Raw genomic sequence first — 15,978 nt, forward strand, 5'->3', positions numbered from 1 at the left:
TTATAACATTTGTCTTACTCTTTTCTGTCAGGTATTTACAAATGTACTTTTGCTCATAAGAAGTTGGGAATCACCAAAGAGCAGTTGGCTGGAAAAGTATTGCCTCATCTGATTCCCCTGAGTATTGAAAACAATCTTAATCTCAATCAGGTAGGAGTAGTTTTGTGCTTTATTCAATTTATTCAGCTTACTGTTTTCTTGGCATTGAATGTATAAATATATTACATATAAATAGGTAAAACAAGGAAAAATATGCCAAAGAGATAAATGAAGAAAGTTTGTGGGTTCAAAGTAAGGAGTATGTGAATTGGAAGGATGGATTATTGGAGGCCTAATTGGGAGATAGTAAATGAGCAGAATTTTGAAAGATGTGTAGGATTGGGGACTACTTCAAATTTGGGACTGTGAAATTGACATGAACAAAGGGAAAAAAAATATGTCTGGGCTGTGTATTCATTATTTATTGCTACCTCACAAATCACCACAACTTGCAGGTTTAAAACAACATAGATTTATTATCTCACAGTTTCTGTGGGTCAGTCAAGCCAGGGCATGTATGCTCTGCTCAGAGTTTCTCACAGTGCCGCAGTCAAAGACTGAGGTCTCATCTGAATGCTCACCTGGGGGAGGATCTGTTTCTAAGCTCACTCAATGGTCGTTGGCAGGATTAAATTCCTTTCCGACTGTTGAGCCGAAGGCCTCAGTTTGTTGCTCTCTGTTAGCTGGTTGCCACGGTGAATTCCTTGTTTCATGGGCCTCCAACACGGTATCATCTGGTTTCATCAAAGCCAGAAAGAGTCTGCTAGAAAGATGGAAGTTATAGTCTCTTATAATGTAATCAAGGAAATGCCATCCCATTACCTTTGCCATATTCTGTTGGTTACAAGCAAGTCACAGGTCCTGCCCATGTTTGAAGGTAGGGGATTACACAAAGACAGAGTAGCAGAATGAGGAGTTAATTGGGACCATTTTAGAGTCTATCTGCCACAGGGAATGAATAATACAGTTTGAGAGATACCTATAATATAATCAGGGAGTGATGATATTAAGATAAATTGAGACTAGAATAGGTAGACTTTCGTTTTATTTTATTTTATTTTGGCCACGCCATGCCGCTTGCAGGATCTCAGTTCCCCCACCAGAGATTGAACCTGGGCCACGACAGTGAAAGCCCTAGAATAGGCAGACTTTAAATGCTCATCTGGTTTAGGTATTTGAACTTTCAAGATGTGGTAAATGTTTGAGCAAAGGAACTATGTACTCAAAGGTTATTATAGAATTACCTCTGCATACCTCTATCACTGTAGTTGTCACAGCTATATACTTGTGTGTCTGACTTTCCCAGAAGGCTGGTTGTTATAGCTTATTCTTCATTATATCCCCAGTACTTAGTACAGTGCCAGAAACAAAAATTTTTATTGAATTGAGAGAAAATTTGAGGTACAGAGTAATGACAAGGCATTTTGTTCACCATAAAACTAATGTTTAATGATGTATAATGGAAAAGATGGGGAAGGGTTACTGTTTAACTGAGAGTGTCAGAAATGGATAGGCTGGCAAGGTTTGGAATTAAAGACTAAAAGTGAATTAGAGCAATGAAGGAAGCAGAAAGCTGAAAGTTAAGCAAGAGAGCTTTTGGCATAGGGGAGAGTGCTGAGTGAATGGAGTTTTCAAATTAGAGAAATTTGTAAAATTAATCAGATCGAAAATTTCATTTGAAGTGGTAGGGTAAGCCCCTGAAGGTTTGTGTCCTTAGATTTCAGTTTTTATCTTGATAATTTCTTCATATCTTGGATGGCAGGGTTGAAATTAGGATTGGCAAAAAGGGAGGATGAATATTGGGGGAAAATAGAATGATAACATGCCTAAGATAGTCTTCAACTTTCGGTCATTTCTGTTCTTAGTTCTCATATTTATGATTTAGGGTGTTGTAAAATATTCTCAAATGCTTATTTTAGAATATATAATTACGTTTGAAGTGTGTTAGTTTTCTTCAGCTTTATGGTTGATTTTTTTGAGGGGCCTATTTTCATCAGCAGAAATATTTAGATTCATATCATCTGGTATTTTACAATGGTTAGCATGGATGTGGTCTGCTTTCCTATTCATTTCATGGACAGGGTTCCTAATTCAAGACTGCCCTCTTCTGTCAGTTCTGATTTAAAATAATCTAAGTATATTACACATTATGTGAAAAAGATAAAGTAACTGAGGAAAATACATTTTTAGCATTTGATTAAAAAGAGCAAATACCATGCAGCAATCCAAACACAATCACAACTTGTGTTGGGGGACGGTTCCTATGACCACCCCCAGATTCAGTGATTCACCAGGAGGACTCAGGCCTCAGCCAATGGTTGTACTCACAGCTATGATTTATTATGGTGGAAGAATGTAAAGCAAAATCAGTGAAGGGAGAAGGTTCATGGGGCAAAGTCTGGGGGAAACCAGGCTCAAGCTTCCAGAGTCATCTTTTGGTGGAGTCACACAGAATGTGCTTAATTTCCTGGGTAATGAGTTGTGACAGCGTGTCTGAAATATTGCCAGCCAGAGAAGCTCATTGGAGACTCGGTGCCTGGAATTTTTACTGGGGGCTGATCAAGTAGCACCCCCTGCCTGGTACTCAAATTCCAGTTAGGCACAGTGAGCCACTATTATCAGTTAATGGTGGGAACCTCCCAAAATCTGAGTTCCTGGACACCAGCCAAGGGCCAACCTTGCAAGCAGACTTTTCCAAGGATAGCAGTGCAGGCCTACTATGTTAATGCTTCAACAATATAGATGAATCTCACAAACATTATATTGAGCAAGTGAAGCCAGACACAGAGGAGCATCTACTGAATGACTCCATTTATATGAAACACAAAGACGGTTAAAACTACACTGCTAGAAGTCAGAATAGTGTTTTCTCATATGGCGAGGGAGGGTAGGAAATGATTAGAAGGGGGCACGAGGAAGCTTCTGGGGTGCTGCCAATGTTCTGTTCTTTTTCTGGCTACTGGTTAAATTCAGTTTGTGAATTTTTTGAGATGTGCACTTATATGTATACTTTTCTGTGTATGTTATATTTTGTTAAAAAGTTAAAAAAACTAATCAGCAAAGAGTCAGTCATGGTAAACAGCTAAGGAAATATGCCTTTTGTTACTCTCATGGTCAGACAGAGGATAAATGGATGATAGAGCATGGTTGAGAGGCAGCATAACGTAGTAGAAAACAGTACAAGCTTTGGAGACAGACTTAGTATGAATTCTAATTCTGCCATACAAGTTATTTAGTATTTCTGAGTAAGTTGCTTTCTCTCTTGCTGAGCCTGAGTTCCCTCATTTATAAAATAGAAATATTAATAAATTTACTTTGAAGAGTTGTGAGGATTAATAGAATAGTGTATTTATAAGCACCCAGCCCAAAGACGTAGTTGTAAGATTTGGGGAGGGGAAGAAAGCAGTTTCTAGAGTCTTCCTGTAATATGTGGTATTATTAAAATAAATTGTTTATGATGATCCTGAAGTACTATAAGAATTATTTAACTAGGGGCTTCCCTGGTGGTGCAGTGGTTAAGAATCCACCTGCCAATGCAGGGGACACGGGTTTGAGCCCTGACCTGGGAAGATCCCACATGCCGGGGAGCACCTAAGCCCGTGAGCCACAACTACTGAGCCTGCGCTCTAGAGCCCGTGCTCCACAACAAGAGAAGCCACCACAATGAGAAGACTGCGCACCGCAATGAAGAGTAGCCCCTGCTCACCGCAACTAGAGAAAGCCCGCGTGCAGCAACGAAGACCCAATGCAGCCATAAATAAATAAATAAATAAATAAATAAATAAATAAATAAATAAATAAATAAATTATTATTTAAAGTTTAACAAAAGCTTAAACTATGTTTAACTTTGAATTAGATATACTTTATGAATTTTAATTATTTGGAAGTTAGATTATGTATATTTAATATTTCTACTAACTTTTTAGAAAACAAGGCTTATTTTAGCCAAACATGTCATTTTTATAATGATCTGAATAAAGAGTAATTTTTTATGCATTATTAAGCAGATTGTTTTCAGATATGCACAAATTTAGATGGTCATTTTTGGATTAGTCTAGAAAAATCAATATGTAATAACTGCTGGAGTTGAATTTATATAAGACTGCTGAATAATAGCTGTTAGGCAACTCAGGATATAAAACTTATTGAGAACATGTTTTCTGGAACTTAAAAGTCTCATCAACTATATCACCACCATACAGAGATACTGTAAAAGCTTGCTCTGATACATTGAGCTAAAATATACTATTCTTATGTCATCAGTGCTATGAGTGGGTCTATTCTGATAAAAATAGAGAATATTATGAATAACTTGTTGAATTATTTTATTAGATTACCTTTGTGGCTAACTTGAAACATTATAACCATATCAATTTCTTATTACACCAGTTCAATTCCTTCATTTCCGTCATAAAAGAGATGCTTAATAGATTGGAGTCTGAACATAAGACTAAACTGGAGCAACTTCATATAATGCAAGAACAGCAGAAGTAAGTAGGTTGCATATGAATTGCACATGGTCCAGGAGTGACATTAAAGTTATGTCATGGTTGATTTTCTAGAATATGGACTAGAAAAATTGAAGGATTTCAATTTGACTATATGTAAAGCATATAAAAATTTTCCAACATATTAAGTTGAACTGAGTTTAAATAGAATGTTGTTGAAAATCTGATGTCATTTCTGAATACAGAAGCATAATAGGATGTAACCTTAGTGTTTTCTCTGCATAAAGAAAATTCTGCTTCTAAGAAAATCTCTTGTCACATCAGCTACTGGCATTGTAAACTCAGGGTGCTGATTGCCAAGAGCACCACTTAAAAATATTTTTCAGATCTGTGAAATCCTGGTGTTTTGATTTCTCCTTCTTTTTTCTCTAACCCCAGAAACATTTATAGAGAGTTCATTCCATATGTAGTACCACAGTGTGTACCTCTTTGTTTGTTTGTTTGTTTTTAGGGAGGATTTTCTAAATTATTTGCAAAATACTAGTATTCAAAGGAAGAGGGGAAGGGTAAACATTATTCAGTGGAAAATGCCAGTTTTTATGATCAAATCTCCACTATATTCTTTGCTCCAGAGGCAAAACATGATTTTAGGATGCCTGTTAAAGTTTAATCCTGAGTCAAAGACATCTGAAAATCAGTAAAATTGATATCAATCATGAGCCAAGTCCCCCAAAAGAAACTTTTTAGGTTCTGCTCCAGTGTAAGATGAAGGCTTTATGGAAATAAATACACAAGGTGTAGAATGATGTGAAATAGCCCTTTGTATGCACTAAGTATTCTGTGATGTATATATTTATCATGTTTAATGGATTGACTATATTAACTTAGGAACCCTGAAAAATAGTCTTTAAAAATTACAACAGAGAGAAATTTTCTATCTATTATTTATACTTGAGGTGTAAATGAACCTTCTCTTTTTCTCCTTCCTATCTAAATCTTACCTGTTTTTCAAGGCATAGATCTTGCCCACATCACTTATTCAGTGATTATAGCATTTATTGTTAGAATCACAGATTCTGAACTTAATCACATTAAGTTCCCATATCATATCTTGTCTCTCAGTGAGCTGTAAACTCTTCTATGGTAAGAACCATGCTTGCCTGGTTTTATGACACTATGTTCTCCAGTAAATCTCAAATGCTAAGCTTTAAAAAAAAGACGTGTGTACAAATGTTGGTTTTTGGGGCATGCAGACATTAATAGTAGTAAATAATGAAAAAGATTATGACTATCCTTAAAGAATGAAGTTGCAGTTTGTTTAGATTGTAGTAAATTCCATGTGGATGAACTATTTTTAGTACAAGTTTTATTTTTAAAACATACATTTCCTTTTATTGCTTTGTCATAACTCAACTCTCTCTTACAGATCTTTGGATATAGGAAATCAAATGAATGCTTCTGAGGAGATGAAAGTTACAAATGTTGGGTCTCAGGTAAGAAGATATTTAGATTATTCTAATTTTTGAAAAAAAGTGCTTGATAGTGTGCTCCATTTAGGGGACCTCTGATCTTTAAGCAGTAAAATCACAATCTTGCACGTCATTCAGCTGGTTGACTTTTTGTATTTCAGCATATTGACAAAGTCTTTAACAACATTGGAGCAGACCTTCTGACTGGTGGTGAATCAGAAAATAAAGAGGATGGGTTACAGAATAAACATAAAAGAGTAAGTGTCTTTACTGTTCTTTCAGTACTCGTATTTATATTATATAACTTCTAAAACCACAGATTTTTGTTGGGAAATACTATTTAGCTTAATAAGAAACATTCTTTAATTATCTTTATGAAATTTAAAAGTTATCAGTGGGTCATGCATGACCTGACGCATGTTGAGAATAAACATGCTTAAGATTTTTAACTTCCTTTATTATTCAGTCTCCCATGTTGGTAACATTTCTAGGTTGCCTGACTTCTTTGTCCTTTCTACTGTACTTTGCCAGTCACATCCCTTGATAAATTCTACAGTGTCTCTTCTCTGATTCTGATTTTGAATAACAAACTTTAAAATGATACTTTCCAATTGAAATGTTGGTTAGCATCCGATATAAAAAATATGTCAGTTTTGAATTTCTGCTGAGGGCACTTTTCTTCTGTTCATTCAACAGTTATGAGTACCTGTATGTGTAGAGCCAAGGAACTACTAGACATTGTGGTTTACAAAATTGTAAGAGGACATACTGCGAGCTTATAGGTTGGCAAAGTTGATATGAGAAAAAGACAGATGTTGAATTTGATGCAGACATTAGCAGTGAAAGAAATTGTTCACGTTAAAAAAAACAAGTTGTTTCCTTTTTACTTAGCTTTTTGATGAGTTTCTAAAATATTTTTGGAGTGAGCTAGAATCTCCCAATTTTATAAAATGATATCACCTAATCATATTCTCATTGTCTGGAAAAAGATGATTCTAATGAATGGTTTTAAAATAATAATTTTATTATTATTTTCATACTGGAAATAGTTTAGCATGGATCCTGTGAGTTTCTACCTAAAGTTAAATCTTATCGTAATTCAAAGTATAACTTACGCTGTGGCAATCACCAGTACAGGAGTAGTTTGTAATCTACTTGGTATTGTCAGACATACCAAAAAGAAATCTTCTGTTTTATAAATGGAATTATGAAAGTTGTCAGTTGATGTTTTTGGTTTTGTTTTGTTTTAAGGCATCACTTACACTTGAAGAAAAACAAAAACTGGCAAAAGAACAGGAGCAGGCACAGAAGTTGAAAAGCCAGCAACCTCTTAAACCCCAGGTGCACACACCTGTTGCTCCAGTCAAGCAGGTCAGAGTTCATTTCTTTTGCATAATTCAAGCATACTACACTTTTTTTTTTTATATCTTTATTGGAGTATAAATGCTTTACAATGTTGTGTTAGTTTCTGCTGTACAACAAAGTGAATCAGCTATATGTATACATATATCCCCATATCCCCTCCCTCTTGAGCCTCCCTCCCACCCTCCCTATCTCACCCCTCTAGGTGGTCACAAAGCACCGAGCTGACCTCCCTGTGCTATGCAGCAGCTTCCCAGTAGCCATCCATTTTACATTTGGTAGTGTGTATACATCAGTGCTACTCTCTCAGTTCATCCCAGCTTCCCCCCACCGCAAGTCTGTTCTCTACATCTGCGTCTTTATTTCTGCCCTGCCACTAGGTTCATCAGTACCACTTTTTAAAATTCCATATATAAGGCATACTACTCTTAAGGAGTAAGGTAGTATAGAACTTAGTCTACCTACTAGTGTTTTATAAAAATGTATTTCAGAAAATACTTTAATGTGTAATTTCTAAGAAGTATGGGCATCAAGAATTTTCCAACAACTCCTCAATAGCCTGCCTAATACATAATGTTTTGTAATAGTGCTTGTTACCAACAAAGAAGAAGCTAGATTAATGGGAGGGTTCTTAAAAAATATTAGGTCTATGATACTAATTCAACGCTGTTCACTTTGAAATGACCAGGAATATTATATTCATGCATTTATGTATTTTTGAGCAAAAAGCAATTTTCAATTTTTAGCTTTTTTGTTATAGTTATGTTTGTGAATTGATTTAGGAATACTTATCTATATGTCCTGACCAGTATTTATTTCCTGCTATGGTCCAGGCAGTGTTCTAGGTGCTGGTGTTAGAGCAGTGATTAAGGTCTCTGTTGATAGAAAGTTTACACTATTACTGATTTCAGAAATTACTTTATCTTACAAGCTTTCTTTAAATTATTTTTTGTTGTTGTTGTTGCCTCTTAATCATTAAATTTCTTCCTCTGGGAAAAATCTTTGTGGGCCAAGAGGTAAAAATAAAGTATTTTGTAGGTACTTATAAAAGAATAGAGAAAATAAATTTCCACAAAATTTTGATGAAATTCAAAATACAAAAATAATAGAGTATCCTTGTCTGTAATACAGATCTAATGAGAAAAATGCAATTCTGTTTTTTGGTGGAGGTGCAGCGGGGGAGACAACATTTCATTTAATTGGAGTTCAGAGTTGTGTTCCCTGTCATCAGATTGATTGCAAATGTTCATCCTTAAAAAGCCTTACAAAAATATGTGGCAGGCTGGATTTGGCCTGTGAGCTGTGGTTTGCTGTCTTGGTGTAGACTATTGAGCTTAATTTTAACTTGTACTTTATGATAAAATTTATCAAATGTTTACTAATTTTAAAGTAATTTGGAATTCTTGGAGATAAAGTAATTTCCTCATATTTTTCAGACTAAGGACCTGACAGACACATTGATGGATAATATGTCATCTTTGACCAGTCTTTCTGTTAGTACCCCTAAAATTTCTGCTTCAAGTACCTTCACTTCTGTTCCTTCCACGGGCCTTGGTATGATGTTTTCTACACCAATTGATAATACAAAGAGAAATTTAACAAACGGCCTGAATGCCAACATGGGCTTTCAGACTTCAGGATTCAACATGCCAGTTAATACAAACCAGAACTTCTTCAGCAGTCCAAGCGCACCTGCAGTGGCCAAGATGACACTGGGAACACCTTCCACTTTGCCAAACTTCAGTGCTGTGAGTGTTCCTCCTGCTGGTGCGAAGCCGACTCAGCAAAGACCCACAGATATGTCTGCTCTTAATAATCTCTTTGGCCCTCAGAAACCCAAAGTTAGCATGAACCAGTTATCACAACAGAAACCGAATCAGTGGCTTAATCAGTTTGTGCCTGCTCAAGGGTCTCCAGGTGTGGGCAGTTCGGTAATGGGAGCACAGGTGCGCATGATAGGACAGTCTGCCTTTGGTATGCAGACTAATCCTTTCTTTAACCCGCAGAACTTTGCACAGCCGCCACCTACTATGACCAGTAGCAGTTCAGCTAGCAGTGACTTAAAAGATCTTTTTGGGTGAGGTGTCATGCTCCTGTTTTTGAAGGATTACTTCAGTTTTAATCATGGGTAAGCTGATTTACATCTATATAGTTGGCTTGGAGGAAGTACTTCTGTGGGAAAGTGAATGGTCCTGTGACAGAAGAAAACCTGTTGTCATGCCAGCATAGTAGTTGTATGGACTCTTTAACAGTTGAGGTTTTTAAAGCCTTGAGGATTTTTTTCCTCTTACCAACTCCTCTTCAGGTTTTTAAAAGACCCAACCCATATCAATCTCAACGAGAAAAAAAGACACCTGAGTATCTTGAATAGCAGAATTTTTAAATCAAATGTTTATTTTGGCTTGTAAATCTTGGTGTTATTTAAAAAATTGAGTTGATGGTAATTGCAAGTTTCATCTGTTAAATACTACATGGTACACAGTCTGCCTTCACAAGTCATTAGTCTTCATTTTTACTATGTGAAAAATCTTGATACTGTATTGATTTGTTTGCATTTAGTGTGACTGAGTGAGAAAATGATAAGCCTAACGAAAAGGATCGGGTCATTTGCTTTTCCAATCTTATTACTTCTCAGATGAACTAATGTTTAGTGCAAAAGACTGAGCAAACACTGCAGAATTTAACTTAACCTTGATTTCATTGGTTCAAACTAAAGGCATTATTAACTATCATAAATGCAAACTAATCGTTGTAAATTATATTTTAGCATGGTCTGCCTCAAATAGTAATGTATTTTTCTGCATTTACTTGGATATGTTTAGAATCACTTTTTTTCCTACTATATCACAGACAGAAGAGGTATGTACTGATTTGTACAGGTATTTGACAAAGCCCTCTGATGTGCTTTCCCTGACTACTGCCTTCATATTTCATTTTGAATTCAAACTTCTGAGGTTGCAGCACATATGAATTGCATTTTCAAAAGGAGATTTGTAAGAATTAAACTATATTTAATGAATATACTTTTGAGATTTCTGCTGTATTGTTTCAAATGTAATAAACTTTACTTCTCTAAAAATGAGCACTTGTATCTTCTGGCTACTAACAGATTAATTTTCAGCTTGATACGTTATGATAACGTCTGACTTTGTCAGTTACTGCATCTGAAGTTTAAATCTTCTCTAGGAATTTCAGGACCCTTTGTTCGAACATTTTTATGTCCATAATTAGCCATTTTTAGGAAAGAAAGAATAAATTCTTCTAACAGGAAACATGCTTTCTTTTTCAAGGCCTTTCTCTGATATTTTTCTTTGATTTGCTGATTAGTCAACCATGGAATCATGCTATAGATGTCATTTGTATTTCGTTAAATTATATTCCATCATTATGTGATAACTTTAAACTGATCTTTCAGAGAACTATAAATGTATTATAATTGCAGCCATAGAGTTTGTGGTTTTTAATTATCTGAAACCAGCAATCATTTAAAATAAATCATATGAAGTTTAGTGTGCTGACACTTCATTTATTCATTGAAAAAATATGTATACACACACTGAACATACAGTACTTGATTATAAAATGTAATTTGATAATATCGCTGGCAGCATTCAGTAAGAGGGTATGTTAAAAAATAAAAAGTCAGCTTAACATCCGGTTTCTGTATGAGCTGTATTTTGTTACATGGTTTTAGGAAAAGGACTGATAGGAATGCTAAAGAAGCTTTTCCAAGAAATGAAAAGCACTAGGAAGAGCAGATGCTTTTGGCAGATACATTCATACCTCGACCTGATTATTTGTCTTGTTCGTAACACAATATCTATCTTGAGAAAAGTTTACATAAGGAATAAAACTACTTAATGTTGAAGAATTTTTCTTCGTAACAATTCAGTAGTCACTGTTCATTAGGAAATTGCTTTTTGTTTTGTAAAATAACTTTGTCAGTGTTGAACTCCTAATTAGAAGGAAAACTTAATAGAACAATTTATATAATTTGAACTTCTAAATATAAAAATAGATTATTTGAAAAAATATATGTGATTCTTAGGTAATTTTCACATCTTGAAATTTGTTCATTCACTGAGGTAACGATGCTACGTTTTTAGAAGATTTTCTACACTTTTTTCTTACTTTCTTGAAGGTATTTTGTTTAAATCATTTCTATCACTCGAACTGTTACCACTGCCTTTCTCTGTTGTGAAACTGCCTCTAAAAAATAGTTCTATTTTTAGGCTTGTATTTCTATGTGAACAAAATTTTCAAAGTACTAGATAGATCACCTTAAAATTATTGTAGATATTGATGGCATTTTAAGTCCCTTGTGCTTAGAGTAGAAAGTTGGTAGGTTAAAAAGCACCTGTAGACAAAAATTACAAGAAAGATTCCCTTTTATTTGAATTGGTTCTTTATTCTCCTAATGCTAAAGTGTGTGATATATTTAGAGGATTCATAAAAAGAAATGGAAATAGACTATGTACTTAGCTGGGTTTTGTTTTGTTTTGTTTTTATTTTGGAACGCTTATAACCCTCTTTTCACCTGAATAAGTTAAGGAAATAGGTTTTTGTTATTGTTTTTTAACCTGTAAAATACCTCACATGGTTGCTTTTACATATTAAAGGAAAAGGTATATGTGAAAGTACCTGATAGCAAGCACAGAGTATGCACCAAATAAATTTCGGCTTTGATGAAACTTTCCATATTAAGTTGTGATTTCATGCTTTGTTATTTACTGGTCTTGAAATAATTTTAGAACAAAACAAATCTGTAAGAATTTAAACTGTATAGGATTTTAAGAGATTATTTATGTTGCTGGCTTTCAAACTATAACTGTGACACTCAGTAAGAAATATATCTTACATTACAAACCCAGTATATGAAATTTATACCTGAAACAAAAGTTTCAGAAAATCTTTGATACATATAGTATACTTTTTTTAAATTATATCCTATTAATTAAAAAAAAAAATGGTTACAATCCCTAAAGAGATTTCATGATATAGTTTGAGTAAAACTGAAATAATTCAACACCACGCAGATGTAGAAACAGAGGGTCAGAGATTCACATGCCCTAACCCAAGAAAGTTAAAGCCAGGAATAGAAGCTAGATTTTTTTTTTTTTTTTTTTTCTGATCTGCAATCCCATGCTTTCTACCATTTATATCCTTTATTGTATGAATTCTGGAGTTGCTTTTGTCAAAATGGTTTAATATAGTTAGTATTATGTGTTCAGTACTTATTTGGTACCATAAATATATTTACATTGGAAAAATTGGCATTGAAGAGGAAGAGGGAGATGATAGAACGGAAATATTCATGGTCAAAATCAGCCTCTGGGCTGCTTCTCTGAATTGTGGATGAGATGGTTGGGGGAGCCAGGTTAGCAGTGCTTGCAGTACCCAGACATGTAGTAGAATTAAAGCATATAACCTTGAGGAGAGAGTGGCATAGTGGAAAAAGCCATTTCACCAAAATGGAGCTTGTTAGATATTAGAAACTTCTATCCAAAGCAGCCAAGTTGCTCTAGCCACTCAGAGAGGATTTAACTACCTGGAGTGCAGAACACATACGTAATTTAAAATTTCCTAGTAACCACATTAAAAAGTAAAAATGGATGAAATTAATTGTAATAATATATTTTGTTTAACTTAATAGAGCCAAAATATCTTTTCAACATGAACTGATACAAAATTTAATGATATATTTTACGTTCTTTTTTGTGCTTAGTCTTGAGATCCAGTGTATATTTTACACTTAGGACATATCAATTCAGGCTAGTCACATTTTGAGTACTTGATAGCCACGTGTGGCCAGTAGCTCCTGTGTTAGATATGTAGGTATATATGGAAGGTAAGAAGCCAAAAGAGTGAACTCTGGCAGTTATCAGTTTACTGTCTCCCAGCTCCAAATCCATCCTTCTCTGCCCTGCTTTGTGATACTCGAGCTGGACCCTGTAAACACGTCTCCCTTGCCAGCTTGGCAGAATGTTAGGCTTCGTCGGTAGAGGGTCCTGAAGTGGCACTGCAAAGCAATAGCGGCAAGAAGTCACTTCTGGATTCTGGTTCTCCATTTTTATTCACTGCAGGAACCCGGCAGCCCCAGCAGAGGACCCCAGCTGTGCCTCAGTCACACTCTCCCACTTGGGAGCAGCTCCGGTGGGCTGCTTTCGGCCACTCCCTCAAGCAGCTGTCTCCCACTCTGGCCCTCTGACAAATGTCTTCACCACTGGTGGCTGAATGTACCTGTGGAAACCACGCCTTCGCCGAAGAAGGCGCTCAGCTTGAGGGGTTGGAGTGGGGAAGAGAGCCTCTCCTAGTCTTTAGTTCCTTAATTTTCTTTTTACTTTCTCCTAGCCTAGAGGTAGTAGCTGCCTTTTTTTCTTTTTTTTTTTGCAACGGCTACTTCTGAACTCCTTAGAGTCCTTTTTTATGCCTTTTAAAGGCATAAAAGGACAAGTAACTTCTACTAGTTGACAATTACTTCATTAAAATTTCCCTGTTCAAATGTCTGGTTTTGTCTCCTAACCCTACCTTTACTGGTAAGACTCCTCAGTCTATTACGCCATTTAAAAATGGGGCCAATATGAAATAAGTCAGACAAAGAAAGACAAATGCAAGTATGATTTCACTTTTATGTGGAACCTAAAAAACAAAGGAAAAAAAACAAAACTTACAGAGAACAGATTGGTGGTTATCAGAGGGGAAGTGGATTGGGGTAGTTGGGCAAAATGGGTGAAGGTGGTCAATTGTAATGTGACACATATTAACTAGGCTTATTATTGTAATTATTTTTTAGTGCATACATACAGTAATCGAATTATTAAGTTTAACACCTGAAACTGATATGTTATAAACCAATTTTACTTCAGTAAAAAATAAAAAGTTGTCCAAAAAAAAAAATAATGGGGCCATAGGATGGATATATGTGCTGCTAACAAAAGCTATAGGGAATTGTATATATGTAGCCTATATTAAAACTGTCCTTTCTAAAAGTTCTTTTGAAATGTGCCTTGGGTGGAAATATGATTTAGCTACTCTGTACCTATTTGAGCAGTTCCAATTTTCATCTTTTTTTTTTTTTCCTGTATTTTGGATATATGTTCTTTTTGTGGTGGCCTAGGTTGCTAGGAAACCCAGTGTTTGGCTTTCATATGCGAATGAGACTCTAATGTCCAGAGTTTGCATGTAGGGATCAGCATTCATGTAGGTCCCTTCCGAGTCCCTGCCAGTCTTTCTAAATGCAATGATCAAACAAAAGTCAAATATGGGGCTTGTCCACGGGCGCATTAGGAGCATAGAGTGCATGGACTTTGGAGCCAGATAAAGTTGGGGTTTGGGAGGGGGGCATATTTTTTTTGAAATTTCAAGCTAAAATTATAGCATTTATGCTCTATGGAGGTGGGATGGGTTGCTTTACACATTTGTTCAGTTGGAACAGATCCAAAATAGTTTTTAGGAAAATCTTGTCTCTAACAGTGGGTGCTCTTAAAATCACTTTTGTGGAGAGATGGAAAGGCCTCTCACTGAGGTGGTATCCTCCTTAGACTGCTCCAGTGTCAGAAGGGGATGGCCTCTTTATCCCCAGCTCCAGTGATCATACAGACCTGCCCCTAATCAGCAATGATATCTGTACCCAGATACTTGTCAAAGAACAACATTTAACTCTCTATTGCCCAACGTTCAAAGTCTCATTTTTGAGAAAGTTTTATGGAGGAGGCCAAAAATTGAGTAATCCATCCATTTCTTTAGAAATTCTGAATGAAATTAAACCCACTGTGGAGACCTTTGTGCCTGGGTTGCGTTGTTTTGGCCACACATCAATTTCTGTTACTGCACTTAGCTTTGGACTGTATTATGAAACATATTCATGCCAAGGATGACGCTGGTTCACTCTAACATAAAATAGTTTCTTTGAGGACCCACAAGAGAAACTTCAGGTTTCAGATCAGGAGTAAATGTGCTTCTAAGCAACTAGTTTGCCCTTATCTTTTAAAGTCTGAATAATGGAGCAAATCACATATTAACAGCTTGGAGGTTCAGGCAAATTTGCAGTCCACCTGTAACAAATATATAGGACATTAATAGTATGCATTGTTCAGTACTTCTGACTTTATCTGATTTTTAAAATTCTTATTTCTCCTTTGCTCTGATTTCCATTTTAAAAAACAAGTTTTGTATTATGTTCTTAGAAATTCTCATTTTGGAACAAGGTAAAGTGTAAATAAGTATATGGAATGAATGAGTTTACATCTTGTCTCTTTGACCAACTGACCAGAATAAGTTTTCTCAGCTATAAAATGAGGCTCACGTCTTACAGACTCATTAGGATTAAATGAAGTAAACGTGTGTGAAGCACCTGACAAGGCTCCTGACATACTGTAAGTACTCGATAGATATCCTCACCTTGCTTATGCTGGACATAAGCCTCTAAAATAATATCCACTTGAATCAAGAGCAGATACCTCACCTAGCATTATTTGAATACGTTTATTCTTCAAAAAACAAGCCAAAAATAGGTTATTGGCTATGAGATTCTTGGGACACAAATAGTAATGAGATGTAGGCTATGTCATTAAGGAATCTGCACTGTGGTTATAAAAGGTAGCTGAGTAAGCTGACAATTACAGGACAGCGTGGTATATGCTGTGATAAATCTTAACAT

At 35.6% G+C, this 15,978-nt stretch overlaps 1 protein-coding gene across 2 annotated transcripts in view; it reads left to right on the top strand.

The window, feature by feature from the left end:
• The window catches only part of SCYL2 (SCY1 like pseudokinase 2), a 56,538-nt gene extending 46,140 nt beyond the window's left edge, over positions 1-10,398 (top strand). For both annotated transcript variants that reach the window (XM_059936741.1, XM_059936742.1), the window contains exons 13-18: positions 32-150; positions 4,430-4,530; positions 5,915-5,981; positions 6,119-6,214; positions 7,209-7,328; positions 8,756-10,398. In XM_059936741.1, the coding sequence (XP_059792724.1) occupies positions 32-150; positions 4,430-4,530; positions 5,915-5,981; positions 6,119-6,214; positions 7,209-7,328; positions 8,756-9,400 (1,148 nt within the window). In that variant the 3' untranslated portion in view covers positions 9,401-10,398. The remainder of the gene's footprint in view (positions 1-31; positions 151-4,429; positions 4,531-5,914; positions 5,982-6,118; positions 6,215-7,208; positions 7,329-8,755) is intronic.
• The last annotated feature ends 5,580 nt before the right edge of the window (positions 10,399-15,978 follow it).

The sequence above is a fragment of the Balaenoptera ricei genome, chromosome 10 (assembly GCF_028023285.1).
Source record: "Balaenoptera ricei isolate mBalRic1 chromosome 10, mBalRic1.hap2, whole genome shotgun sequence".
Classification (NCBI taxonomy): Eukaryota; Metazoa; Chordata; class Mammalia; order Artiodactyla; family Balaenopteridae; genus Balaenoptera; species Balaenoptera ricei.